General features: G+C 39.6%; 1 protein-coding gene and 1 long non-coding RNA gene across 2 annotated transcripts; one reads left to right on the top strand and one right to left on the bottom strand.

Annotated features, from left to right (window-relative positions):
• The first annotated feature begins 6,695 nt into the window (after window positions 1–6,695).
• Window positions 6,696–20,296, top strand: TRAF6 (TNF receptor associated factor 6). Its single transcript, XM_079310161.1, has 6 exons — window positions 6,696–7,015; window positions 11,153–11,303; window positions 11,909–12,067; window positions 13,025–13,096; window positions 14,355–14,432; window positions 15,926–20,296. The coding sequence occupies exons 1-6, from the start codon at window positions 6,720–6,722 to the stop codon at window positions 16,805–16,807; spliced, it is 1,638 nt and encodes a 545-aa protein (XP_079166287.1). The 5' UTR covers window positions 6,696–6,719; the 3' UTR covers window positions 16,808–20,296.
• A 2,789-nt stretch (window positions 20,297–23,085) lies between these two features.
• LOC306804061 lies at window positions 23,086–27,322 on the bottom strand. The gene is made up of 3 exons (XR_013774793.1): window positions 26,015–27,322; window positions 25,269–25,551; window positions 23,086–23,144 (listed from the first exon to the last, which is right to left on the bottom strand). It is a non-coding gene; the product is annotated as an uncharacterized lncRNA (long non-coding RNA).
• Between the last annotated feature and the right edge of the window lie 155 nt (window positions 27,323–27,477).

The following is a 27,477-nucleotide window of genomic DNA, read 5'->3' as shown; positions in this document are numbered from 1 at the left end:
AATATGCTGATAAAAGCGCTTGCATTATTTTCGTGGTATCACTCTGGGCATCATTCTTCTGCATATTCCACATTACCTTCAGCTTTTCCCAGCGAGGAAGATTCATGGAGCTCAGTCAGACTCTGCTGAAGGAGAGTTTGTCAAGACATAAATGGGTTTAAAAGTTTTGTAGTATTGCAACACTGCAGTACTGCTTTCTTAGAAAACTGCTATTGTATTTTGAAAGACAAGAAACACAATAGCTAATATATCTATGCTGATAGAACTTCAACATGAAAAATATTTGAGGTGAACAAAGATTCTCACCCATTGAACTTCCATGAGTTTACTATATCAAGAAGAATAAGTTCTGTATCTCAGTAGCACAGATTAGCTAAGAATAGGTTAAAAAAAAAAAAAAAGTTTTAGATCCAGACTGTGAAAACTGGCCATAAAATATTATGGGTATAAAGTATGTCAAAAAGAAAACAAAAGTAAATGTAAGGTGGAGTGAAAAGGAGAAATGTTTTAGTTGTTTCAGAATGTGTGTTTGATTCAGTGTTTGCTTTCCCAGAGTCTCACATCATTTTACTAATGCCACATATGAGCCTCATGCCTGTAGAGAGGGATGGTAATTAAATGTAGCCTGGAGACTGTGCCTTGCAGAAATCACGTGTTCACAGCCATAGCTCTCCCTGCCTGTTTTTGAAGGGCTTTTTGGGTGTTTTCTTTGTCTGCACTCGGGCAGCATCTTACATTTTCTATATAGAAAGGCATAATGCATATTTCAATGTGTTCTCAATGTGCAAAGGGAGAACAAGCCAGAGCCACTGCCAAAGTAAAGAATTAAATAGTACTGTTCTTCTCACTAACAGTGCTTTCCTTGCATTTATTTTTCTAAACAGTTCCCAGTAAATTCTCTCTAAAAGTTAACAAGCTGAAGAAAGTTCAGGGAATTTTGGCTTGGGTTTTTTGTTTTGGTTTTTTTTTTTTTTGGTTACGGAAAAGCCCATAGACTGTCTTGGTCTTTAATACAGTATAGTATGCTTCCATTGCTCACTGCAATTAAATCTGTTTTGACATACTTAAATAGGATAAAATATGAATGTAACTGTGAGTGTGCCATCATTTAATCTCCTAAGTAACATTCAAGCATGAAAATACTTAGGTGATTAAAGCCTGACAGCATTCTTTACAAATAAAGAGAAATCACCTGGAAAGCTTCAGAAACCCCCCCAAGGGCTGCTCTGCTCTAGTCAGGAGCTCTTGGCAGTCCAATGAGCTCTGAATGTTGTGTTTGCCTCAAACAGAAATTCTTCTTTCAAGTCTTCAGGTTCACATGTTAAGATGGTGTGAGTATGTTGGTTATCCAAAAGACTTGGATGTCTTAAAGGTTACTGCTATTAGAAAAAAAGAAAGTTTGTATCTCAACAAAATAAGCAACATGCTTGCAGACTTTTACAAGAAAGGAAAATTTAGTTTTTGCAGTTTTAAGTTCAGCCTGAATCTCCTATTACTTGTCTAGCCATTTGGTAGGTTTGCATGAAAGTGTTTTATAGGTATTAATTAAAAGGCATTAGCATAATTTCATGTGTTCTGCCTGGATGAGGCCATGGTGATGATAAATACAAACCTCATAGTGGATACACATGGTGCTTATCAGTAGACCATTGATTAATGTGCCTGGGAATAAGTGTTGCAAGTATTACTCCATACACAAATTATCCAAAGTCACTCCACTGGTCTGTCAGTTTCATGACCCAGAAATCTATACATACATATACATGGCAGGTGAAGAAAAGAGAAGAGTTTGGCCAGTTTTTCTGTTGATGCAGGGCTAAAGGCATTTCCCCTGCTGGGTGTGTGCTGGCCAGGCTGCAAGGAAATTAATTATATTTCTGAGCATTGAGTAAGAAAAATAGTCTTGGAATAGTCTTCTTTACTGATTCCTTATTTATATGGGTAGTCAGTGGCAATTTTCCAGGAAAGGTCATGTGGAAATTAATTGTATTAAGCACTTCCTGATTTATAATTAAAATTTTCTCTCATAACAGCTGATACTTCTCTGCACCATATATCTTAAGTTTACCAAATGCTCGAAAATATGATTTCATATTTCAGTGTAAATAGTACACAATGCCTACGTTTACTTCCTCCCTAATACTCTTAATGATAGTGGGATTTTACAGGCAATCTAAAGATGTTTTCTTATACCAGTGATTTTTTTTTTTTTTTAGAGGAGTTTGGTACTTGAAAATCTATAAAATTCCTACCTAAACTTCGTTATATTATGGGAGTTGAAAAAATCAGAGCTTTGTTGCATGCATTACTTTACTATATGGGCAATTTAAATTTTGTTTTGAAGTAGTTTTTGTTGATCATAAGGTACATTATTCTTGCAGGAGTTTGCTCTTCTGGTCTGACTGTGCTATCTCACATCAGCCTAATCACTTTGCAATGTAGCAGTGTAAATAGCAACAGGTTGCTTAGTGAAGAAAGGTGTCATTATGGTTTAAAGTTGGAAGAGTGGATTGGGACTCCTTTTCTCTGTCTTTTAACTGTCCTTTCACTGTCTTTTCTGGGGCATGAAAGTTTCATCCTTAGGGCATTCCCAGGCTTCTGCAGCACAGGTAATGATCAAACAGTCCTGTCCATTACTGTTTGGCATGGAAAGCACCTTCCTTTCTGTTGGCAAACAACACTGCTGTTGCCTTGGAGAGGGAAATCAACCTTTGCCAGCCCAAGGCCTGGATACCTCTGTGTCCAGGCTAAAGCCCATGATCTCCAGAGTCAGAGCACTGCCTAGCTCTAGAGAAGAGCATTTCAGGTGCATTAACAAATGTAGTTTAAGACCTTCTCTGCCTTGCAAAAGCAATAATTGCTGTGCAGTGATCCAGTTTAATTGCAGTTCTTCCTGGATCTGAAAACTGGATGTTGTGGGAACAAAAAAGGTGCAGAGGGCAGTCTAGAAAATAGTTTAAAATGTTTAACTACTACTACATTTAAAAAAAAGATAAGTTCTCAAGGCTGTGGTGTATACAGGATATTATAATTTAATATTTGGATATTGTACTTGCATTTGACTCAATTTTGTTCAGCACAGAGGAATTCAGAATAGCAACTATTATAAATAAAAAGAAAAACTGATATGGTTTTTAGGACATCTTAGTTTTTATTTTACCAGATACCTGTTTCATAATAAAAAAGAAAGGATATCAGCTTGATTTGAATTTTGGGATATATCCTAGTTTGGGAGTTAAAATCCATCCTTTTTCAGCCTAAGCATTTTTTTAATTCCCTAGGAGAAAGTGAAAAACTGCTACAGTAAGCTCACAGATTGTCTGCTTCACCTTCACTGGGGAAAAGTTATTACCATTCAAAGTACACTTTTCTGTAGCTGCTTTTTTCCTAGCACTGCTCTGTCCAAAAAGAATAAACCTATGTTCTACTCTTGGAGGTCAAGGTGACTTCCACAAGAAACGGATCTAATTCCTAGTGCAGGAGTTACAATGTGTAGAGAAATTAGTTTAAACTATGGCGGAGTAATAAGGCCTTGGTTAAGTGTTTGAGCAACAGCAGTGTGAATTTTGATTTGGAAAATTGTGCCTTGCCCCACACCTAAAATATGTGTGGAGGAAGGATGATTTTGCTCGCAGATAAGATGAAATGGATAAGAGTAGTAGGAGGAATCCTATCTTAGATAAAATACCAACAAAGTTTAAAATCTGGCTCTTAATCACTTGGTCTCTTTGTGCCTGAATTTCCCAGTTTAAAAAGATACTTGCACTTCTTTTTTTGTGAACCACTTGGTCATATGCAGATAAAAAGCTCCATGTAGGAGTGGAGTATATCACTGAATAATGGGGGTTTTTTTGTCATACTAGGATGTTGACTGATTGAAGTGACTCATTCATTAAACTGACTCTGGTATGGGAGTTTTGTTTCTGTAGACTGAATCTACATACCTGCTATATCTGTAGAAACAATTCAAATGGCCAAACAGACACTGCTTACATAGCACTTAAATCTACAAAGTGCTCAGCTAGTGAGATTATACAGAGTCGGGTCCTGGCTTCTTCTTTATAAAAACAGAATTTTAAATAGTATGGGATTTTTTTCCTAGAACAGCCCAAAAGAAGAGTCATGCACTTTGCAATTAATGTGACAGCTGAATTTGAGTAAAGCTGTTACATGTTTCTTCTTCCTGAATTCCTTTGTGACATTGCTAAAGGAATCTCTGTTCCTCTTCCCTTTCTTGGTCTCACTAAATATACCCCTGTGGCTTAGAGTAATGTGAATTTTTCAGTCCTAGGCTGGCCTAGGACTAATTCTAATTCTAGGACTAATATCCTGCATACCAACATTCCCACTCCATTGACCCAGTGTAGTTCCTGTGATTTTTCATGAAATGTGACCCGTGGACTAAACATCCTCTGCAGCAGTTGTTAAATAAGTTATGTTAGTTTAACAGTGGAAACAAGCTGGGTTTCTTCTCCAGAGAGAATAAATCTACTGGTGGCAGGCTAAAAACAAAACATCTCTGTCACAGAACATCTTTTTAAGCATTGATTCCTCTGTATCCATTCTAAGGCACTGGGGGAACTGGTGGCTTTGTGGGATTAAACTGGTCATGTCTGGACTATGGCTGGAGCAGCTGCTGAGAGCATGCTTGGTGTTTAGTTTGTGTTGCTGTTGTGTTTAGGAGCCTCAGTTATAAAGCTTGTTGTGTGGATAACATACAGGGACAGTGCATTGGGGTGGAAAACAGGAGTGGGATTGAGCAGCACTCTTTGGGTGCAGTTCCAGACAGCTCTGCTCTAGAGTTATTGCTGCAGAAAGTGAGCACTGCTGGCCAGTTCAGTACAGCTCAGAACTGTCAGCCTGAGCCTTGAGGCTCTGTACGTTAATGGTATTTTGGAAATGTCAAGAATGCTGCTCTTCAGATACTTCTCATACCCCTGCATACCCCAACAAGATGGAAAGTCATATATTTATATAACAGAGTGAAAGTTTTGGTTACATTATTCTAACTATATCTAACCAAAATATGGTAACTTTGTTTTTATTTAGATAGATCTGCCTCTTTTTTTTTTTTTTAATCTGGATAGCTGGAAAAAATAGCTCATAGTGTGTTATCATGGGCAGTATTGCCAGGTAGATGCCATCATGTAGATGGCCTAAAGCACATTTCTGTGATTTTGCATGTGTTCAAAATATATTTCCTGTAAGTGCTAGTTGAGGCCTTATGTGATTAGTATTTCTGTTGATGCAATCTAAAGGTGTTATAAAATAAGGACCCAAATAAAACTACCTGTTTGTCCTCCTCCTGTCCATGAACATTATGTAAAAATGAGTGGGGATATTTAAATTCTGATATAAGCAAGAAAACTCTCAGGTTTGTGAGTTCATGGTCAAGGTAATCCTATTCATTTTCTGGCACCCACAGTAGTGATGCAGATAAACAGTTCTTACAATTTGTGTTTTGATTGGATTTCCATCCTTAATATATTTTAAATGCCATAATGGTAGTACAGTGAATTAATTAGGTGAACACTGCAAGAGATTTTTGCCTATATTGCTTTGCAAAAAATTATCAAATCTGGGTTTATTTGGCGTGTTTTGCATGCCTGGCTCCATAACCCTCAGACTACTCATACTGCCTTGCACCTGGTGATAATCTCTGTTTTTCAAAGAAATGTCATTTATAGAAAACTAACCACAGCAGCATTCTAAGAAAATGATTGTAACAATTTAAAAAAATCAGGGGAGAGAAAAGTTTCTTGGTCTTTAGAGTTTGTATTCGTTGTTAAGACCTTTTTTTCAAGTTCCCTCATTGAGTGCAGGAATGCTAGCAATCTGTTTGGGATACCAGCACTTTTTCATTTTCACATTTCATGTGAGTTCACCCTGCTTTGGAGGAGTGTTGTAAAAGCAGGCTTTAGTATGCCATCCACCACTCTTCAGGAAAAGGCGACTTTTATCTTCTCTTCTTACAATCTTGTCCCTTGTCCTCCCTGCCAGCTAGCCTGGGAGAGGGAAAGGAGAGCAAGGGCTCTGTTTGAATGCTAGTAGTTTGTAGACAGCTTTTGAGCTGTGGAATTATTATCCTTATCTCATGTATAGCTTCTTACTCAATTTAAAGTCCTATTGGGCAGTTCTAAAATGTTATCAGCAGCGCTGTATATTTGAATTTCATTATAGCACATCAGCTGCTTGGTTTAGGTATTTGGACTTTTATTTTATTTGTAGTCCTGCAGCTAAGTCGATTTGAAATCTATATTCTGAATTGCTCAATACAAAGAATGCTAAATAACATATATACACTGCAAGGAACATGTGGAATTGAGCTGTTGCCCTCCAAGAAAACTTGATTCTGTACAGCATTTTTCCACGCAGAATCTGTTTAAAAGTCTTAGAAGTAATTAATATGGAAGGGGTAAAGAGGATTCCTCTTTTTACAGAAATCAGATAGCCAAATGAAAGAGATTACAGAAAGGGCGGGTGTGTTTGGACCGTGCTGACAGGATGCAGTGTCCTTTCCTACATATCACAAGATGAGCGAGAAAAGATAATGGGGACGAAACAAAAGCTGTGATTTTGAGTAGAACCCAATCTGTAACTCTGCTCCGGTATTTCTGTTCGGAACTAGCTCTTGCCCGGGAGGGAAGGCCGTGAAGTGCTTTCCGCTGAGGCTCTTTGTGCCGTTGCAGCGCGCTGCGGTGTGTGCCGGCCCGGCCGCCATGAGCCTGCTGCGCAGCGACAGCGGCTGTGGAGCCCGCGACGGCGACAGCGGCTGCTGCGCGGCCATGGCCAGCGCCTGCAGCGCCGCGGCCAAGGAGGAGAGCTGCGCCACCGCCACCGGCACCGGCACCGCGGGCGGCTCCTTCGGCGAGGAGACGCAGGGCTACGACGTGGAGTTCGACCCGCCCCTGGAGAGCAAGTACGAGTGTCCCATCTGCCTGATGGCGCTCCGGGAGGCGGTGCAGACACCCTGCGGCCACCGCTTCTGCAAAGGCTGCATTGTCAAATCCATCAGGTAAACTCGCGCTAGAAGCGGAAACTGCTTTTGAGAAGAAATTGGTGTACCAGAGCGGTTTAAGGTCAATCTAAACTGAGTAGGGCTGCACAAGGTGCCTTACCAGTGAGTGCTGGTAGAACTCTGGTAATTTACTATTCATTAAAGGTGCTGTATATGACCAGAATGTCACAAGTTTGGAAGATTTATGAGCTTTAGATAGTTTGCCGTTTTTACAAATTTACCTGGGTTATGAATCTAAAACATTGATTAAACTTCAAATAATAATTAAAAAAAGAAGTGTAGACAAATCCTCCAAATAAATTCCCCTTTCAGCTCAACATTAGAAAATCACCTGTCTTTTGCCTATGATTGTTTCTCTCGATAACTCCGGGAAACTGTGGACAATCTGATTTCTTGGTGCAGATAAGGCAGTTCATGCTTTCAGTTCTCCACTTGAAATTAGCTGCTTCCTTCTTGAGCTGGAAGAGAGAATGTGAAGAGGGAATAGCATTGAGAGAGGAAACCAGGTGGCATATGAGGGACTGGGAATAAGATACAAAGGCAAGAGCAGGCTGGGCTTTTAAAAATGGATTATTGAAAGAGCAAGAAAGGGCAGAGAGTACCTTGTAGAGAGCACTTGCCTTAACCCTGGAATCAAGTCATCAATGTCCCACATGTGTGAGTATTGGATTACATTGATATATATTGTGCTGTAGGATTTTTTTCCTTTTCAGCATAAACCAAAATTTTCTTAGCAATTGCTCACTTTGGTAGGAATTTATATATTCAATTCTTTGTGACTCATGTAAAATTGGCTGATTTTCAACCTTTGCACACTTTTGTATAAAGATCATTAAACTGTCTTTAGTGCTACTGTTTTTTCCCTGGTATTTATTTTATAGCATGCAAAATGGACATTGTTTTCTTGATTGGTTTGTCCATAGTTCTATTCCATTTCTTTTTCTTCCATCATTTGTAGTTCACTAAATGAATAGTATACCAGAAATTATGTTCTCTGAATACAGTGTTTTGTGGGCTTCTCCATAGTTTCTTCTACATAAATTTTCAGGAAGAATTTCTCCATGGAAAGGATTATAACCAGAATCTTCTGCTTTTTTTTATACCCTTTCTATATTTTACTGCATTTCTATGAATGCTGATGACTGTTTCAGTGAACACTAAACAAGGTAGAAAGCATTTTTTTCTTTTGGCACTATAGATCATCCGTGTCATATTTCAGATGTTTCATTGCTAGTAAAAGTTTTTCCTCATTCCCTACTGAACTCTGTCTTTGGAGGACAGTTTGAGTGAATGCTTGTGAAGGCAGGGAGGACAGCTTGAAGTGCCAGACCTCTCTGAATCCCTGAAGAGCTGAACTGCATGTGTAATTGGTATCCATGGATCAAGCTATTGATTTGGATTATGTAGTGTCTATGTTATGGTATTGATTTGCAGTATGTACTGTCTACAGAACCAGATTGATTGAGGTATCAAGAAGCTTCTTCAGAACTGAAATGAAAATGGAAAGTGATATTTTACATTCTCTAAGTTCTGTTTTTTTCACTAAGTGATTGTCACAGCCTTCATTTGATCAGGAAAAATTGCTTTTCTTTATTCCTCATCTCACCATCTTAACTCAAGTGACCACAGAGATTAAAGATTTTAAATTATGAAGGATGGACAAACATTTTTTTTTAGTAATTTTTTCTTGTGACTCACACAAACAATTGTAGTTGTTTGTCTTGAAGAAGTTGTGGCTGCAACTAGAAAAAAAAATTGGAAAACCTTTTAAAAACTGGACTCTTCGATCTTACAGTATGAACGGCATGATTAAATGATATTTGATCACAGTAAATGTTTGCCTCCCAGAAAGTCTTGGCAGCTTTTTAAATAAAGCTGTCTGAAGTGCTTGGAAGTGCTGTATGGAAAAGGAGAAGCTTATTTACCTAAGTAACTACAAAAATGAGTTTATGAATGTTACTTGTCAACAAAACACCTTACTGGATATTCTAGAAGAACTAACTTCAGGTGCTGTAGCTAATTCAGTTTCACTCCAGTCTGCTGTTTATTGGAAAAGCAGAGTTGTGAGGTAAGAAGGGGCAGCAGGAAAATCTGTGGGTGCTGGCAGTTCATCCAGCAGCTGGCATGGCTGCACTTAAAGTCTCTGCCAACTGTCTCAGCTTCTTGGCTAAACTGCTCCCTTGTTAAAACCACAGAGCAGGCTTTTCTTTCAAAATTATTCTGGCTTTACTCTTGACACCTCAATCTCAAGGGAAATTATAGGAGTATTCATTACACTTAGTAGCAGATGGACATTGCTTCACAGGTATTGTTGTGAGTGGCAGAGTGCAGTGTCATAAATAATTCCAGCATAGGAAAGCATTCACTGTAATGTAAGTGAGAACTGAGGTGCATAAATTCAATTCTGTCACAGGAAATGTATAGCAACATCTTTGTAGATGGATCTTAGCAGTGTTTCAAACACAATCCTGATCCTTGTAAATAGTATTTGAAGCCTGTTTAATATCCTACAGTGAGTTACTGGTTTTTCCTTACTACACTTCCTACTTTGGAAAAATTACATATCATTCTTATTTTGCTCTTTATTTGCTAGTTATTTAAACTGGAGATTTGGGAATCATTATTTCAAATTAATCTGTTGTTGGTTGCTCTTATTCATGATTAGCTTTTCTTTGTAGAAATTAAGCTGCTGTCTTATCAGTAGGCCTATTGAGCTTTCTTTAGACTCCACTAAACAGTGTTTGTAACCAAGTTATACCTGTGAAAACTGATTTCCTGTAGCTCGTGAAGTGAGGAAACATTTCTAACTTCTGACAAAGACCACACTAGTCATAGCTCTGAAACAAGTGTTTTCTTTCTTGCACTTGTTTGATTCTCAGGCATGTGGTGAGCTTGCTCTGCAAGCAAACCTTGTGAAAGGAAGTTCATTGCCTCTTTGAAGTGGCAGCTTTACCTCCACTTCCTCTAGCAGCGTTGCTGGTGGAGTTGCTGAGCAATTATTTCCTTTTCCAACAAAGAACATAAATTCCTTCCCAGTCTCCACAGCCCACTAGGTTCTACTTCCCCTCGTGCTTGCAGGCAGTGACAATGATCTGGCCTTTGATCCTTGCACCACAAGTGCTCTCTGACATTTTTCCACCCCATGTATTTTTCCATTTTATTGCTATTTCCATTAGCACGCAGGAGCTTTGATCCCTCATGCCTCTTTAACTGCATTACTTAATTGTGAATCAATATGTTGGTCTACTGCTTTCAGAATGAGCTGGTGCTGGAAAATTTGATGGAGGTGATCCCCTTTTTTACTCCCTTTCTAATGGTTTTTGCATATACATGCAGGAAGTCAGAACCTGATGGCTCTTAGTTACCCTGTGCAGGTTCTATGCATCCATCAGATTCCAAACCTTCACCAGTTAGCACTGACTTCCAGTCTGTTTGCTGTTAAAATGGCCTCAGATGCAACACCTGATTCCAAATCCAGTGTAATTTTCATAGTTACTAATAATTTTTGTGTCTGGAGATTTTCACACTGCTTGCTGTATTATGAAATTGAAGGATGGCCAACTGACCAAATGGTTGTAAAACAAAACCAGCAAACTGAGCAGTGTGTAATGTAATTCCAAATAGATGAAGTCAACCTGGAAAAGAAGACCATTCTGCATTTGTTTTCTTAGCTGTGATCATCTTGGCTGTTTATAAAATGAGAAAGAAATGAGAGGAGATCTAAGAAAGTTTAAGTAATTGTTTCAAAGTAGCATGTGAAATATTCTTTGATGTTTGAGCTATGTGAAGTACTTACAGAAACAGAACTGTAAGTTCTTAGTGTCTTTACACATTCCTCAAGTTTGTTTCCAGAGTACTTAACATGGCATTTGTACAAATAAAATGTGTTTGAGCTTGAAAAGTGCTGCAACCCTAGTCATGCCACCTCCAGTGAAGCTGTGTGTTTTCCAGTTTTTCTGGAATACATTTCTGGTATTTTCTGGTCATTACCACATACATGCTATTGTTTTCAAAGATCTTATTGTGTAATTATTTGGCCACTAATGTCTTGCTGGTGTAAAAATATTTTAATTTAAGTGCTTGGAAATCTGTTGGTTATACTGGAATATCTTTCCTTGCTTTTCTGCATTGTAGAGATGCAGGTCACAAATGTCCTGTAGACAATGAAATTCTGCTTGAAAATCAGCTTTTTCCTGACAACTTTGCCAAACGGGAAATCCTTTCATTAATGGTCAAATGTCCCAACAAGGGCTGCAGCATGAAGATGGAGCTCAGGCACTTAGAGGTGAGAAGTAGTTCTGAAAATACAGAACCTTGTTTTCATGGACAAAAAAAAATTCAGAATAACTCAAATAGATGGTGATACCTGGTACTTATTTATGCTGACTCAGTGCATTTTTCTTTCAAGATTACACATACTAGTTTTTAATGAGTATTTAATTGTAGTTAGGTGATTCTCAAGTGAACATCACAGGGCATAACAATTGTACTAATGCTGCTTTCTGCTGAGGATCATTCATGTTTGTCTTTTGATCAGCTATGTCTGTGCTTCACATAAGTTCTTTAAGTCAATTTAATAGTCTCTCAAAGTAGCTACATATATTAGTTTAAACAATAAACTATTATTTGTTATGGAAAATAATATATGCAGTTAAAAGGATAAATATAAAACTAAATTTTTACTGACAGCTTTCTTAAAGCTCTGAATGAAACGCTGGCCTTAGTAATGGGACAATAACAGACTTTTGGTAGTCAGCATAAGAGCATAAGGATTTCCTTGCATGAAGGAAAGATTGTGATTCATTTGTCTTGCACTGTGCTTTCTCTTGAAAATGGATGAGATGATAGTTCTTGTTTGAAGTATCAGATCCCTCTTCTGCCCTTCTGCAGGACCACCAGCTGCAGTGTGATTTTTCCACTGTGGAATGCCCACAGTGCCAAGGAGCTTTCCCAAAGAACCATCTGAAGGAGCACATGACCCAAGAGTGCCCAAGGCGTCAAGTGTGTTGCCCAAACTGTGCCACGTCTATGGCCTATGAAGATAAAGAGGTATTTAGCAGGAGTCTCAAGTTTGTCAACCTGGGTTTGCTTGGAAAGGGAACAGCAGTTAAAAACAAAACTCTACAACTGAAAGGTTTTGGTCTTGAAGAGCTCTTTGTGCTGCTGCACAGCTGAGAAACTACAAACTCAGGACATGAGCCTGGACCAAGCAAAAGCTAGGGAGAGATTGTCCTTAAATGTAAATTTATTTGGAATCATGTGGTGTAAAGAGACTTGTGGACTTGTGTAAGAATCACTGATTTCTGACCTTATCATCAGACAGGCCAGTATCTGTTGTCCTTAGAATACAAAAAGTAGAATTTACATATGCAGTTTTTGTGCCTGGGAGAGAGGATGTATCAGGAAAGAAATCCTTTTGAGGATATCTGCTACCACACAAGACCAAGATAATTTCTGAATTCTTCTCCTGGCTCAGGTGATACTGAAGATAATACTTTCCTTTTGCTGTTGCCATTTCTTTATCTCTATATGGATGTGTTTTATCTCAATGCTATTAAATGTCCTTGGATATTAATATTGTGAATTGTCAATCAAACATATCTCACATAGTCCAACAATACAAATAAAAAACAAACACAGAAAGTGCTTTCATATAGTTCCACTGCAATTGAATGTGAATTTTAGAAACTTACAGTTAAAATCAGATTTATTTGGAGCATAAGAGCTTTAGGAAATGAAATATCTGCAACTTTATGAATCTCTTGTATAAGTCCAGGAAAATCTCTTGTATAAGTCCAGTAAAATCTCTTGTATAAGTCCAGTAATAGAAACCATACTGTTCAGGGTAAAGGGATTGTCTTTGTTTCACAGTTGCATACAGCTAAATGCAAAATTAGACACATAGATAAATATCTAATGTCTAATCAAGGGTGATTAGTCCTGTCTTTTATTGAGTAACTTTACTGATGCTTTCTCCCCTTTCTTTTTTCTCTTTGATCACTTAAGCTTCATGATCAAACCTGCCCACTTGCCAATGTATATTGTGAATATTGCAACACAGTGCTCATCAGAGAGCAGGTAAGAGACTCCCTCAGATGTCAGATGTTTCATATTTACATCACTTCTTTAATCTGGAATTAAACTCAGAGATACAGTTTGTCTACTAGCTGCTAAATCACTACCTGCCTCTCTGAAAATGTCCAGTGCAGGTGTGATACTCCCTTAAATGCTGCTCCAGCTTGTAGTTGCAGTCTGGCAAACCTCTGTAGAATTTTGGCTGCACATCACATTGTTCAGCTGTACTGTTCTTGACAGGGACCATGCTGCCTTGATCTTCAATGGAGTTGAAGAAATACCAACAACTGCCAGTGGTTATGGCTGACATTACAAGAGGAGGTTTTGATTTGGGCAAAGAGGGAGAGTTTTTGTACTTGGAAAGCCACTGTTGGAAAGTAGCTATAAGTAAATTCTCTATCAAACTGGGATGCTGGCTGGAATTCTGCTTGTCCTTTACTGTTGTAATAGCCATTATTATTTCTTCTGTTCCAAATAACTTCATTGGCAGGAAAATTATAAATATTGATTTCCCTAATTTGAGATGGCCTGGATTAAAATAAAGAATGATCTTGTAAAATTGCACAAATACTCTGAAAAACAAGATTGATCTTAGTAATGACAGGAAAAAGTCTGTTGTTAGGTAGAATAATGAACTGCAGAAGTGGGAAACAGAGAATGCTAAACATTCATAGTAATAGCTGACATTTATTATTTATTATTCACTGTGATATTTAAACAAGGCAAACACCTGGGGTTATATAAACAGGGAATCTGCCTGTGAAGCACTGAATTATCCTTTGCTCTGCTTAGGGCTCATAAGGCATCAACTGAACTTGTGCTTTTGAGGGAGGATCCAGAGCAGTGAGATGATCTGGATCTGGAAAACATGGACCACAGAAAAAATGGAAGTAACTTGAACTTTTTGAAAAAGATGATAATAGAGACACAATAAGTATGTGCAATTAGTCCTTCAGAAGGGAAGGAATTGAACATGATCTGGCTCATAGGATAGGTGTTTGGTCCAGCAAGGAAACCTGAATGTTTTCTGAGACCTAACATAAGAACAAAGTCAATGAATTTTTACACTGCATACAAGTGGGATATATAATTTTTATCATCAGCTAACATTTTTGTTCAAAACTTCTGTAGTCCCTTAAGAAACTACATAGGTACAAACTGATCTGACTTAGGTACCTGTTCAAAATCCATCCAGCTGTATCCTTTTTGGATAAGAGAATACTCTTGATGGAGAAGTAATACCAAATCTGATTTGTTTTAGATGCCTAACCATTATGACAATGACTGTCCTACTGCCCCAGTGCCATGTTTTTACAGTGCCTTTGGGTGTCCTGAAAAGGTAAGCCTTTTATCAGCACTTCCTGAATTGCAGACCTGCATGATTTTGTCTCTTGCTTTTTTAATGGATTTTCCTATTCTTGTCTCATTCACCAGCCCAAAATCCTCAGTGATTTGTGGTTGTGGGTTTTTTGTTTTGAGGTATCTTAATTCTGAAACAGTGCATGTTGATACATTTAATTTCAAAGTTGCTTTCTCAACTTTAAAAAATTCTGGGAATAATTTGCTTGATGACCTTGCTTTTATTATTTCATGTTTTCTCGGCTTTCATGTCAATAAAGTGGCTTCTAGCATTTCTTCCAAAGTTGTGGATTAATACACTTATGACTTCTGGAGTTCCATGAAGAAAATTGATTTTATTGATTTCTGAAATTATTAATCTAGGTACTCTTATTTCTAGTTTTTTAATACCTCTTGGTAAAAATGAGTGTTTCTCCTTCATTTTCATACACCATTTGATATTATGAAGCATTTTAGCAAATCAATGAAGGGAATACAGTGCTGATTTAGAACACAAAAAAATTCTAAATATATTTATAATGAACAGTTTCACCATGTCTTTGTCCTGAGTTGAACAGTGTTACTGAAAGTGTACACCATAATTAATCATGGTTTCATAGGGAAATTATCACTCCTACAAAACCTGAAGTTTTTTATCATGAATGCTTGTTAACAAGACCCTGAATACACTGTGGTTGCCTTTGGAATATTTGACAAGAATATTTTCAGTATAAAATACTCCATATTTCTTCATATCTTACTTTTACTTTCAGGTGCACAGTTTGAAATATACTGTTCCTGTTTCTCACTGTATGTACTACTGAAATACTTCATGTCTTTTACTCAAAATTGTCTCCATTTGAGGTCTGGTTCTTGGCCTTTAGTAAGAAGTTGTTCCCAGCATTTTCCGGAAATTTTAAATTTTGTTGTTTTCCTGGAGATAGTGCAGCTTCTGTAATAATACAATCAAAGATTCCCTTATTAATCATTATATAGAATCATGCAATTATACAATATGCTATTACTAATGATAAATATACTAACAAGAATATGTCTGTGACATCCCAAAGTCCCAGGCCAACAATAATGCACATATCTCATTTATATTGCAGTCATTTATGTCAGTTCTGTCTTAAGTTCCCAGGTTAACAATTCAATGCTGAAATCACCTCATATCTACACTTTTGTTGAACCCCAGCTGTACCAACATCAGGGCAAAGGCACAAAGATATAAAAGGTCTTTTCCAACCTAAATGATTCTGTGATGTGCCCACTGGTATTTGAACTTCTTTTTCAATTTTTCCTAACAGTGATCTTAAATGTGGAGCTCTGCATTGGTAAAGTGCTATTTTGACACACCTTTATCCTTGATTCACACTGCAGGTTTTCTCACGTGACAAAAGCAACTACTTGTTTGATTTTCCTCAGAGACACATTTAATAAGTGATTGCAGATGTTTGATGTGCTCCTAATGCCGTATCTCTTAAATCCTAGATGCAAAGGAATGAACTGGCACGACACATGCAGGAGTTCACTCAGGTTCACATGAGGATGATGGCTCAGAGTTTCCAGAATATCAGTGTTACTGCTGCAAATTCTGTGCCCTTCATCAATGGCCTACCCTTTGAGCCTGCTCTCTTCTCACACGTGTCACATGCTGCATATGACTGCAATCCAGAAGTTGAAAACTTCAAGGAAACTATTCAGCAGTTGGAAGGTCGTCTGGTAAGACAAGATCACCAAATCAGGGAACTCATTGCTAAAATGGAGACTCAGAACACTCACATGGCAGAACTCAAGCGCACTATCCGAAGTTTGGAGGGAAAGATTACCGAAATGGAGGCACAGCAGTGCAATGGTATTTATATCTGGAAGATTGAGAACTTCAGTGGGCTGCAGAAAGCCCAGGAAGAAGAGAGACCCGTAGTGATGCACAGTCCTGGCTTCTACACAGGCAGGCCTGGCTACAAGCTGTGCTTGCGCCTGCATATCCAGTTACCAAACGCTCAGCGCTGCGCTAATTTTATCTCTCTGTTTGTCCACACTATGCAAGGGGAATACGACAGCCACCTGCCCTGGCCTTTCCAAGGCACCATACGGCTTTCTATTCTGGATCAATCAGAAGGCCCAGAAAGGCAGAACCACGAAGAGGTGATGGAAGCCAAGCCAGAGCTGCTGGCCTTCCAGAGACCGACAATCCACCGCAACCCCAAAGGTTTTGGCTACGTGACTTTCATGCACCTGCAGAGCTTGAAACAGAGAACCTTCATCAAGGATGACACGCTGCTGGTGCGCTGCGAGGTGCTGACGCGCCTGGACTTGAACAGCGTCCGCAGGGAAGGGTTCCAGCCCCGCAGCACGGACGGAGCCATGTAGCCATCCTCACCACAGCAACACAGCCTTACCCTGTGTTAGCACTCACCAGGGCTTCATTGTCCACACAGCCTGTCTTGTGAAGGATCACAGTTGCCAGCATTGTTGATCTTCACCTGAATGGAACTCTGTTGTTGCTGGTATGTTTTTTTCCTATATGAGCTCATATGTTTAAATATTTGGCAAGGTTCTCTCTGAAAATAAGCTACTTCTGTAGCAGGCTAACTAAATGAAGTGTTAATCAAAACTTAACTGCCTACAAGAAAATCCTATTGCAGAACCTGTGCATCTCAGATTGGTAAAACTTCAGTCATGTCAAATAGACTAGTAAGTCTTTTCACCTCAGTGCCTTGGAATAGATGCTGTTGCAAGGAAAGAGCAAAATTAATAAGGATGAGGGATTTTTTGCATTTGCTTTTTCACAGAGCTTGGGAAAGTTGAGAGAGTTTCTGTATTAACTTATCTAGAATTTTGCATTGGCTATGTGTCTCTTGATGTTTGAAGTCAGGGTTAAGACTTTGTTCATGTCACCAAGGGTTCAGGTATGCTTTGACCCTTTCCTCCTTCAGGAAGTTGTATGTTGATGCAGAGTTGATGTTGGTGTTTCCAAAAGATATGAGACAGTGTTATGGAGAAGGCTTAATGACTCTGAGCACAATTTGTAATGTGGTCTGAAGGTGCCTCCCTAATTCTCTTTATTTAAAAAAAAAATCTTTCTGTAAGTATGTGCTCTAGGCCCAGAATGTCAACCCCAATCATCAAGAGATGTAAAAATTCAGCATTTGAATGAAATCCCTTTGTGCTGGTGGGATCTGCTATTGCTGGACATGTTTCAGGTTCTGAGTGCACACATGAGCAAAGGGATGTACTAAACAGAGAGGGTGATGCAGAATTTGTTTTACTGCTGTTGAAACCTGAATTGGTACCAAAGCTGAGCTTGGGACCTGCATCTGTTCAAGTGATCTCTTGGTGTGGTGGGTGATGTACCCAAGTCATCCCCTGTGAATTCTCCATGGGCAACTGGCCATATCAGCATCCAGCTGCTGGGGGTGTTTCCTGTCCCTTTAGGGAATAGGAGCTGGGTCAACTCAGCAGTTTGGATGGTAAGGAAAGCCTACTAATTCAGCAGTGTGAGGAAAAATTGTAATCCTGTTTGCTTTTAGGAACAAAATCTGGCTGCCATTGTTACTCATTTATCAAACACTAGATTCACAGTGTCAAAGATTTATGAGGTTCCTAAAGCTGTGTGTATTACTGTTTTCTGTACTGACTGATTGTATGCCATGTAAATGTTAGTTTTGACCAGTCAAAGCTGAATAGTTCAAGTTCACTGGTGCTAAAAATTTTAACTTTCATGGTGCTGATAAAGTTCTGAATCTTGTCTTTAGAAGGAGGGAAGAAAAAAGTTTTATTTACCCCATAGCCTAAGTATATGTTCAGATACTGAAGAAAACTAAACAGTGCATGAGCTTATGTGTACTATTAATGCAAGCTAGTGAGACAACCTAAAGACTGGAGACACAGCAGCTTAAGAGATAGTGAAAAGTGTTCCAACTATTTGGCCTCATCAAAGCAATACCAGTGGGGAAAGGGCACATTGCTTAATATAAACAAGTCTAAAGAAATGCTTTAGTGATTTGAGAGGGACTCTGCCTGCCTGCATGAGAGGTAAAAAGATCCAGGACCCAACGTGCCACTTTGTTCAACACAGCCAGATGAGTAAAATTTCTGCAAGTAGAACCTATTAGATGGAAGAGGGACTGTGCTCAGTGGAGTATTGTCACTACTGAAACATGAACTTCCTGGCTAATGGTAAATGCAGTTAGTTGTTGGTGACTTTAGTATCCCCTCTGTCATTAGGGGATAGGTGAGCATATGTTTCTGAAAACAGAGAAAGATGTCAGCGTTAAAACCAAAAATAGATTTTATAATGAATAGCCTCATCCTATCAGCTGAATTGTTCTGGAATGTCTTCAGTTGGAGCATTCCCAGTGAAGCCATTCTTAAACAAGAGCTGTCCAAGTCCATGGCAGTGCACAGAGCCATCTGCACAGAAGGCACTGTACAGGAGTTCTCCACTTTCAGGCTGTGTTACCTATTCATGTTTTCTCAATATGCTCAAAAACTGCCATTCTCTTTGGTCCCCTTCTTGTGTTTTGGGGAGCAGGAGGGGAGAGAGGGGGAGGCAGTCAGATAAAATACTTGTCATTTGAGAGCTTCTTCCTGCTCCAGGTCATTCCTCAAGCCTAGCAATAAGAAAAATGCCCTTATTCTCTGTTCAAATCATGTAAGCTCAAGACCCACTAAATGCATTAACACTTTCTTTGCTTTTGAAGATTTGCATTCTGAATGGAATTTTTGCTTTGAGCCTTATCTGCTAGATCTGATGTACCTCTGCCTCTGAGGAGGAAACTCCCTGTGGTGGCAGGGATTAAATGATTCAGGTTAAAATTGTACAATAGCACAAGCCAATAGGGAATAGAAGGCTACTGCATGTATAATTCTGTATTGGTCACAGTAATATGGATGCTTTATTCATTGCTGCTATTCCACTGGTTTTGTATTTTTATATTGCCAGCTACAACTCTGTGTGATGTCAAATTACTGTAATGTCAGAGTGTTACATGAGAGACTGTCAGAGCTAAGTTGGTAGGTATCAGTTAAATCTTACTATTATAAATGTTAACAAAATATTTATTCATGTTCTTGTTCCATTTTTCCCATTCCCCTTTCTTCAAATCTATTCTTTTGAGAACTTGTTTTACCATGGTGGATTGAGGTATAATTGCTAAAACCATTTAAATGGAAGGAGAAAAGTCTGCAGCATTGAGTTGTCTCTAAATCAGAGAAATATTTTAATTAATCCATGTCCTGTGTATCTTGTTCAGCAATGGGGTTTCATTCTGTAACTCAATGCTTTGCAGCACTACTAGATCTCAAGGTGGTTTAAAAAGTGGCTTAGCTTCTTTTATCTTCCAAATTTCTGTTGTCTTTACCAACTCTTCGTATGTGTATTTGCAAAGCTGCTATGGCACAAATTTTCCAATTATAATATATAATGAACATGTTATCTCTTTGCATCTGAATGTCTTCCCCTGCAGGGCAGGGAAAATTATTTTGCTAAAAATGTTGGTGTGTAATGTATATGTGGGAGCTCAGATAATGTGAGATGTATAGAGTTGTTTTTTAAGCAGTCTTATGCTATGTCTGGTCATGTTTGCTATCAAGGGATTAAACTTGCTAATGAAGTGAAATCAGGGTGACCTTTCTATTCTTATTTAAAGATGGCAGCAGACCAAATACATTGCTGATGGATGCAAAAGTTTATTCTGTATCAATGTTAAAGGTTTGTATTGGTTTGCATTTGAACAAATGAAAGTACTCCTGTTCCCTTGGGTGAATTGATTGACAATTTAATATATTTTGTAATTAATGCACAGCTATGTTTCTGACAGAACTTTAAAAAATAAACTAATTAAACTGTGCACTGCATGTTGCATCTTTATTCATATGGCTATTCTAAAATAATAACTGATACAGGACTGCTGTCTAGTTTGTCTCACAGTTTCAGAGGTGGCTGGTATTATACAGCACCAAGAAGGCAAAGAATATATTTCAAGATAAAAACCTTCTAGCATTTATAAAGGGTGGTGATGGTTTTATTTATTACTAGAAGATATAGCTCATGTAATAGATAACAAACTAAGTGTTCTCACAATAATCCTGTAATTCAAGATGTAACTCTCCAAAAAGCTGCACACTATCACCTCTCTGGCCACATCTGCTTGCTTATTGGTCATAAAAGCAACTATGGGATGAAACTTTGTTGCAGGAGACTGAAATCAGAAACCAGAGGGAGTTCCTTTGTCAGTAAGAGAAGTACTTTATTGAAATCTCTGATTTATCTCAGCCTCGATCTGTTTTTAATTGCATGTGCAGGAAGGGATATTCAAAACCTTAAGATTCTTCTGAGTAAAGTTAGAAGAATTGCAGTAATGTGCTGTTAATGTCAAGTTAATTAAGACTTTGTATTTCATTCATGTGGGTCCTAATAGCTTGCATGAGTAATGGATAGGAAAGCCTGCTCAGACATTGGTTATCTGTTGTGTTAATCCATTTCTAGTGTTCTGTAGTTTAAGTGCACTAAAATCATCTTTTGATGAGATGGAGTAATAATGACCTTTTTTAAGCAGGAAAAGCTGGCATTTGCAGCTGCCCTGGGAATGGAAAGTGCACGTACAGAAACAGAAGAGCAGCAATATAGGAACATGTTCACACCTGTGTAAATACAAATGCAAATGTACCTGTACATTTCTGAAGAAAAAATGGCTGAACTAGATACAGACCAGGATACTCTGGCTGTTTTTCTGAACAAGTACCAGTTCATTGCAGTGACTTCACGAGAAGAATGTGGTTTGTTTTTGCTGAAATCCTTAACTAGTGCCACACCAGTTGCTTTGCTACCTTCCTCATCCCCAAAAAGCACAAGCCCAACACTCTAGCTGTTTTGGCTGGAAAGAGAAAGTCTCTGTGCTATTCCTTACTACACTGTGCTAAACTTCAGCTCTTCTGTGCTGTCTGTCATTTAGGAGCCGAGACTATTTAGCCTGTTCCAAGACAGCATTTACAGAAGTCAGCAAAACTTCCTGAATTAGCCCTGAAAAGGGTCAAGTGTGGTATTGGCATATGCAGCATACAAGGCAATACAGGGAGAGGTTAATGGACCAAAAATGGTGAGGAGGGAATCTAAGGCCTGCCTGGAGGAAATGAGTAAGAGGGCTGATGAATTCTGCCTGTTACTCATCTTGGATTAAAAAAAAAAAACAAAAACACAAAACCCAAAGAATCTCATACCAGTCAAATAGGAAATTTTTGAGCTAGCATAAAAATTTACCAAAGGAAACATTTCCCTGGCACCAGTCTCACCCTCATAATTTGCCACCACTGAGCCTTGGTCCAGTCTGGAAGGGAGAACTTGACCACACTGGACTGAGTCAACCCTTGTGCCATCACACCCTCACAGGATCTGACAGTCTTGGTGACCTTGAAATTCCAAATGTCAGGAGCTGTGGCCTTCAGGTCTTTTTCCTTTGCTGGTTTTAAGTTTTTACAATTAAACCTAAACACCTTGATAAACATGTCTCTGAGCACACAAGCAGATACATGCTCTAAGTTATTTTAAGACTGTCGGGGCTCAGAATGGATGAAGAGTTCATGCTAGTTCTGCAGTCCTTTCCAGTTCACAACAGCATTAAAAAAAGCCAACCCCAAGCCAGAACTATTATTGTTTCTCCTGTCCTCTCTTTTTTTCCATTTCTTCTTGTGTGCACAAAAGCAGAAAAGATTCTGAAGTAGTGGTAATATCTTGAGTCTCTTCTCATTCATACTTTATCCCAAGTGGACCTGTTGCCACCACTTCTCAACCCTTCTGAAATTATTCCTATTTAAAAAAAAAAAAAAAAAAAACCCTAAAAAATAATTCACCTTACTAGTGCATGCTGAATGCAGAGCAAATAAAGACTGAGCTACAGCATCATGAAGATAATCTTCCCATTCAAATACTGGGGCCCTGCTTCACTGTCAGGTCTTCTGGTGATCATGCTCTTTGAACATGGCTGCTCCACTGAAACAACCACTTGCATTTCACAGCTCTGAAAGTTGCATTTTGGCTGTGGGTTTTCCTCTCCAATGGAATAGGAAACTTCGTGAAACTGTGTGTGAGGAGGAGATTGTGCAACAGGAAAATAATCTTTATTAGCTGCAGTCCCAGCCTCAGCCAGTGAGCCTTCTTTTCCTTTTGGTTTGTGCTCTGATGTCTGAGGCCATGCAGCCCGAGTGTTCCTGAGTTCAGTGGTTTCCTGCAGCTCCTTTGGTGCATTCAGCTCTGTTGGCTCCAGGAGCTGCTCTGCAATGCCAGGGGGATGGTTATTGCAGCCAGTCACCCACTGATGGAGCAGGGAAAAGCCCTGGTCTACCCCTGGTCCTGGAGATTCCAGCTGAGTTTCTCACTGAGGTACCAGCAGGTTTGACTTGACAGGTGTTGGCCTGGGGCAGAATAGATTCATTCTTAGCCCTCCCAGACAGAACCTGATTTCCATGGAACTCAGCTGATTGATTGATTGATTGACACCCAGAGGGGAAAAAAAAAAACAAACCAGGCAACAACACAAACCTTTCCTTGTCTCACTTGATGTGCAGAGTCCTGACTCCTGCTACAGACCAGTATTAGTAACTTGCTGGATTTTCTTCTGTCTTCAGCAGCAGCTGCTCCTCTCTCTGCATGCTCACACAGCAGGTGTCAGGTGAAGGTGTGAAGTCCAGGAGTTTGGCCTGTTAAATCCTACAACAGTATTCCTGAGTTAGCATTTGTATTTCCATCCTGGTATTCCTGCCTGCATGGACTTGTTTCTCTCCAAGATTTAACTTTGTTTCTGTTGCTGCCTTTAATAAAGGAGTAGTTTCAGCCAGGAATGACCTTGGCCTTTGTTAACAGAGTGTTAAGGAGAGAAGGTACTGCCAGGGAAAACTGACACATGCAAGTGTTCCTAGTTTCAGTATCACACCCAGATGTGATAAACTTCACGGTGTGGAGTTTAGACTTGCCTAAGCAAGTGCCTCCAGTGTGATTCACCTTCTAGAAACAACTCCCTGAACTTGAGTTTCTTAATCCAGAAGTCCTTTATACAGGCATGTGCCTGTACTCATCCTTCTAGATAAAATGCAGGGACTGAATATTTTAAGTTCATCTCAGTGATCTGTACAGTGTGTGCTTTTGAATCCTCTGGGAATGGAAGGGATCTAGACTTGATAAGGGTAGAAACATTATTATCCTGAAAGGCAAGTCAGTAGTGTTGGGAAAAGGGAGGTCAGACCACCAAACACCCAGGACAGCAATGAACAGCCACACTGGACTCCTTGGCTGCTTTCAAACAGCAGTGGAAACCAAGGTGTGGATGCCAAGGAGCCATATCTTAACATCTGCCTATATATTCCTGTATATTCTCAGTCCAGTTGTAAGAGTCTCAGAAAAATAAAGTAATTATAAAGATTAAAAACTCAATATAAAAATTTAAAAGTATATTATATACATAAAAATATGTGTTTTAAATTATTAAATGTAGTATATTGCTGTACTGTATTAAATATATGCAAATGTATATTGTAAATGATAATGTATAATACATAATAATGTATCTATATAAAGATAAGAAAAATTAATTCTAACAAAAATTGCCCCAGTCCAGCCCAAATATGCCCAGGTTTTTGAGCCAGAACTGTGCATCCAACACCATCATGTGTCCTGCTCAAAATGACAAAGGGTAAAAGCATGGGTAAGCTTTCTCCCATGGAATTGTACTTACTCATAGTTCCTTTGAGCTGAATCTCTAATCCTGTGCTCAGTTTTGGACCCCTCACTGCAAAAAAGACTTTCAGGGCTTGGCCCATGGGTTCTGCTCTCCTCCTCCTCCCAAACCCACGTTTTCTGCAGTAACACCTGAGCCAGAGGCCCCAGAGCACCCACTGCACACAGCAGGGGTGGAGCCAAGGAGTGCCACTGTCCCAGGCATAGCTGGGCAAGGGAGGGCAGGCTTGGAGGGTAAGACACAGGACAAACTGGCTTTCTCCTAAGACTCTCAAAAGCCCATTAGAGGCTTCTACACTATGAGCAATCCCAAACAAGCAATGTGTGAAGAACACATCTGCAAAGCAAATAGTCACTCCCTGGAAGGCCGAGCTCTGCTCCACTGGTCTCTCCACAGTCCCTACAAACAGCAGTGTCTGCTGCTGAACAGACCCTCACTCTATTTCACACTGAGCTCAGCCTCTGTAAGCACTGCCAAGCCAGAGGAGGAGTGCAGAGAGGCTGCTGCTGCTGCCCTGTGAAGGCATCACCAGCTCTGTGAATCACTAACCACTACAATTAGTCAGAAAAACAAGAAAAAAGATGAGAGAGGTCCAGATCTTGACCAATTTCCTCTCCACACTGTAAATCCCAGGCAAAGCAAGACAGCTATGTTGATGCAAACAAACAATGGATTAGATTAAACATTGGGTAAGAAATAAGCCAAAGAAATAAGCTTTTGAAAATGGGCTTTTTTGTTTGCCTGACAAGCATGGGTGTCTTGTTCACACCAGCTCATAATTTCAATAGGCTGGCAGGAGGCTCATGGCAAATGCTCTCAGGTCTCATTTACTTTGATTTCAAAGTGCAGGACTTTTTTCAAAGACTACAGGACACTGACAGAGGAACAACTAGATGGTGGCAGCTTCTTTTCAATGAAGCTGTTAAGGAAACTTTCCTGTGTGACCATTCAGGAGTCACTCTGCAGTCACAGTCCCACCACTTCAGACTGTCACTGTTGCACAAAGCCCCTTCACAGTGGGTGGCTCTGGTGACTCCATGGGTGCCCCTCTTGGCTCCCTGCACACCTCACACCCACAGCCAGAGAAAAGGTTTCCTTACCAGCTCAGTTCTGGGCTTCCCACAGCTCAGGGGGTGGGAGTGTGACTGCCAGAGCAGCTCCTGGATGGTCACACAGGAAAGGTTCCTTAACACTGTGCTGTTGAGGATGGGCCACTGAATTTAACCAGGACTGTGCATCCGGTGGGCAGCATCTCTCCAGTCTGCTGCAGGGCTTTCAGGGAAGAGGCTGATGACATTCAGTGACAGGCTGAATGGAGGAGCTCAGAGGAGCTCCATCTGCCCTACCAAATGCAGCAATATAATCACTATCCACCACTGTCTTCTGAAAAAAGCAACAGGATGGAGGGAAATCACAAGAAATCCTCCACATTTACTCAAACTTGTAATGGACAGTGATTCTGAATCTCTGAGGTTCAAAGTTCCAAAGGCACATCAGAACTCCTCTCACATTCCCACCAAAAAACCCCAAATATTAGAGTGCTTTTTGTAGATGCAGTGCATATATCACTTAAGAGGCACTTTTCACACACACTGTCTGTTCCCTCCTGCAGAACAGCCTCTCCCACCCTCTCATCTCTTATATCCAACCACACAGCAAATCACAATCCATTGCCCTGAGATGTGCCTGAAGAAAGGCAAATTTAGCACTTGTCATAGTGAAGCCATGAGACAGAAATACAGGGGACAAGGGTGAACAAGTTTCTACTCCAAGAACCACTGACATGTTAGTCAGCCTTTAGTGTGAAGGGGATTAAAAACCCCTGTGAAAAACAAGGCTGGCTTACCAGTGACAGGTGTAAATCGGTTTCAGAAGTCTGCAGGGCAGATGATTTATGGCACAGAGTCTTTGGTTTCCTACTGACATTTAATATGAATAAATTCTGTCACCTTCTAGGTAGTCCTGTTGCAGTACTGACTTGAAGACTGAGAGTCTTGTAATTAGCCTGTCTTTGAGAAGACCAAGCAATTCTAACAGAATTCACTCTTTCAGGTTAAAAAAAAAAGTTTAAAAAAAGAAAGTAAAAGTAAAAAAAAAAAAAAAAAAGAACAAAACAAACCCAACCAAAACTCAACAACCACAAAAACTCCCGTGTGAGCCAATGCAGCTGTCTTCATAAATTTCAAGGTCAGAAAGAATGATTCTCTGACTCCAACGTATTTTCCAATGTAACAGAGATTGTTCCTGCACTGCCTATAATAATTATGCCACAAGGATTATCAACCAGCTCTTGGCATAAGTGGGAATTAGCTTTGAAGCCAAATGAGAGACACTTCAAACAGAAACTTAATGAATACTCCTGCAATTCATAGCTACTGCAACTCTGCTCTGTGCTATGGCAGGAGTTTAGGGTAGGTGGGACCCTTCAAGCCATGTCTTTTTGTTTAAACAGTTTGCTTTTCTTTTTCTCACTGCAAAGCCAGGTGATCAAACTATAATGAAGCCTCTACCTTCTGTTCTACCAATTGTTCAGGTGAAGATTAATCTAGTCAGCTATTTCTTTTACCTGCATACACCCCTTCTTTACTGCTCTCTCCCATACAGGTGACTCATCTACACACAAGCCAGTATTTGTGGCCCCAAGAGTGTATTGGCCATGCACAGCTGTTGATAAATAATGACAATTTTCAGTTCACTTACTTATGCATTGGAGTTGTCACTTCTTTTCATCACTTGGTTTGGAGAAATGCACCCAAACTACTCAAACATCTGAGCTGCCACTCCTTGTGGACTTAGGACAGCTTTCACAAGAGCTGAAGAAGTGCTTGGGGCAGGATTAGCCCCCTGGAAGGGATGAAATTACACAGAGGAGAGATGTAAACTGGCACAGCAATTTATTACACAGCACTTACTCTCCCAAGTGGAAATGACTAACAAGGGTACTCCAGCTATCCTTCAGATGCTAGTAATGAATAAAAGGCAGCCAATTCTCAGGTGGCAAGTGGCAGTTAATTTACAGCATGCAATTTTGGGGACCACATTGATGAGAATGAGCTGCAGCTTTGCAGCAAAGTTGCTTTAAAAGCTGCTACCTCAGTTTTAAAGCTTTTGTTAATGTAGCTGAATGCTTGGTGCCCTTACCTGGAGTGTTGGGATATCAGGGGGAAGGGAAAACACTCTCCAAATGTGTGGACAAGCCAGAATATCCCATTTAACCTATTGCTGTCCTGCCAGATTCACCTTCCATATTTGAAATATGAATAGGATGACTAATTACCTCCTCTTTGCTCAGGGAAATACCAAATACCC

The sequence above is a fragment of the Erithacus rubecula genome (genome assembly GCF_903797595.1).
Source record: "Erithacus rubecula genome assembly, chromosome: 6".
In the NCBI taxonomy this organism is placed as follows: Eukaryota; Metazoa; Chordata; class Aves; order Passeriformes; family Muscicapidae; genus Erithacus; species Erithacus rubecula.
The sequence above is the reverse complement of the archived record's forward strand: the minus strand, read 5'-3'. Positions and strand labels throughout refer to the sequence as shown.

Excerpts from the sequence above, each read along its gene's own strand:
- TRAF6 (XM_079310161.1), top strand. The coding sequence starts at position 6,720 with ATGAGCCTGCTGCGCAGCGACAGCGGCTGTGGAGCCCGCGACGGCGAC. Across the intron at positions 7,016-11,152 it reads TGCATTGTCAAATCCATCAG|AGATGCAGGTCACAAATGTC; the intron begins GTAAACTCGCGC and ends TCTGCATTGTAG. Across the intron at positions 12,068-13,024 it reads TGGCCTATGAAGATAAAGAG|CTTCATGATCAAACCTGCCC; the intron begins GTATTTAGCAGG and ends TGATCACTTAAG.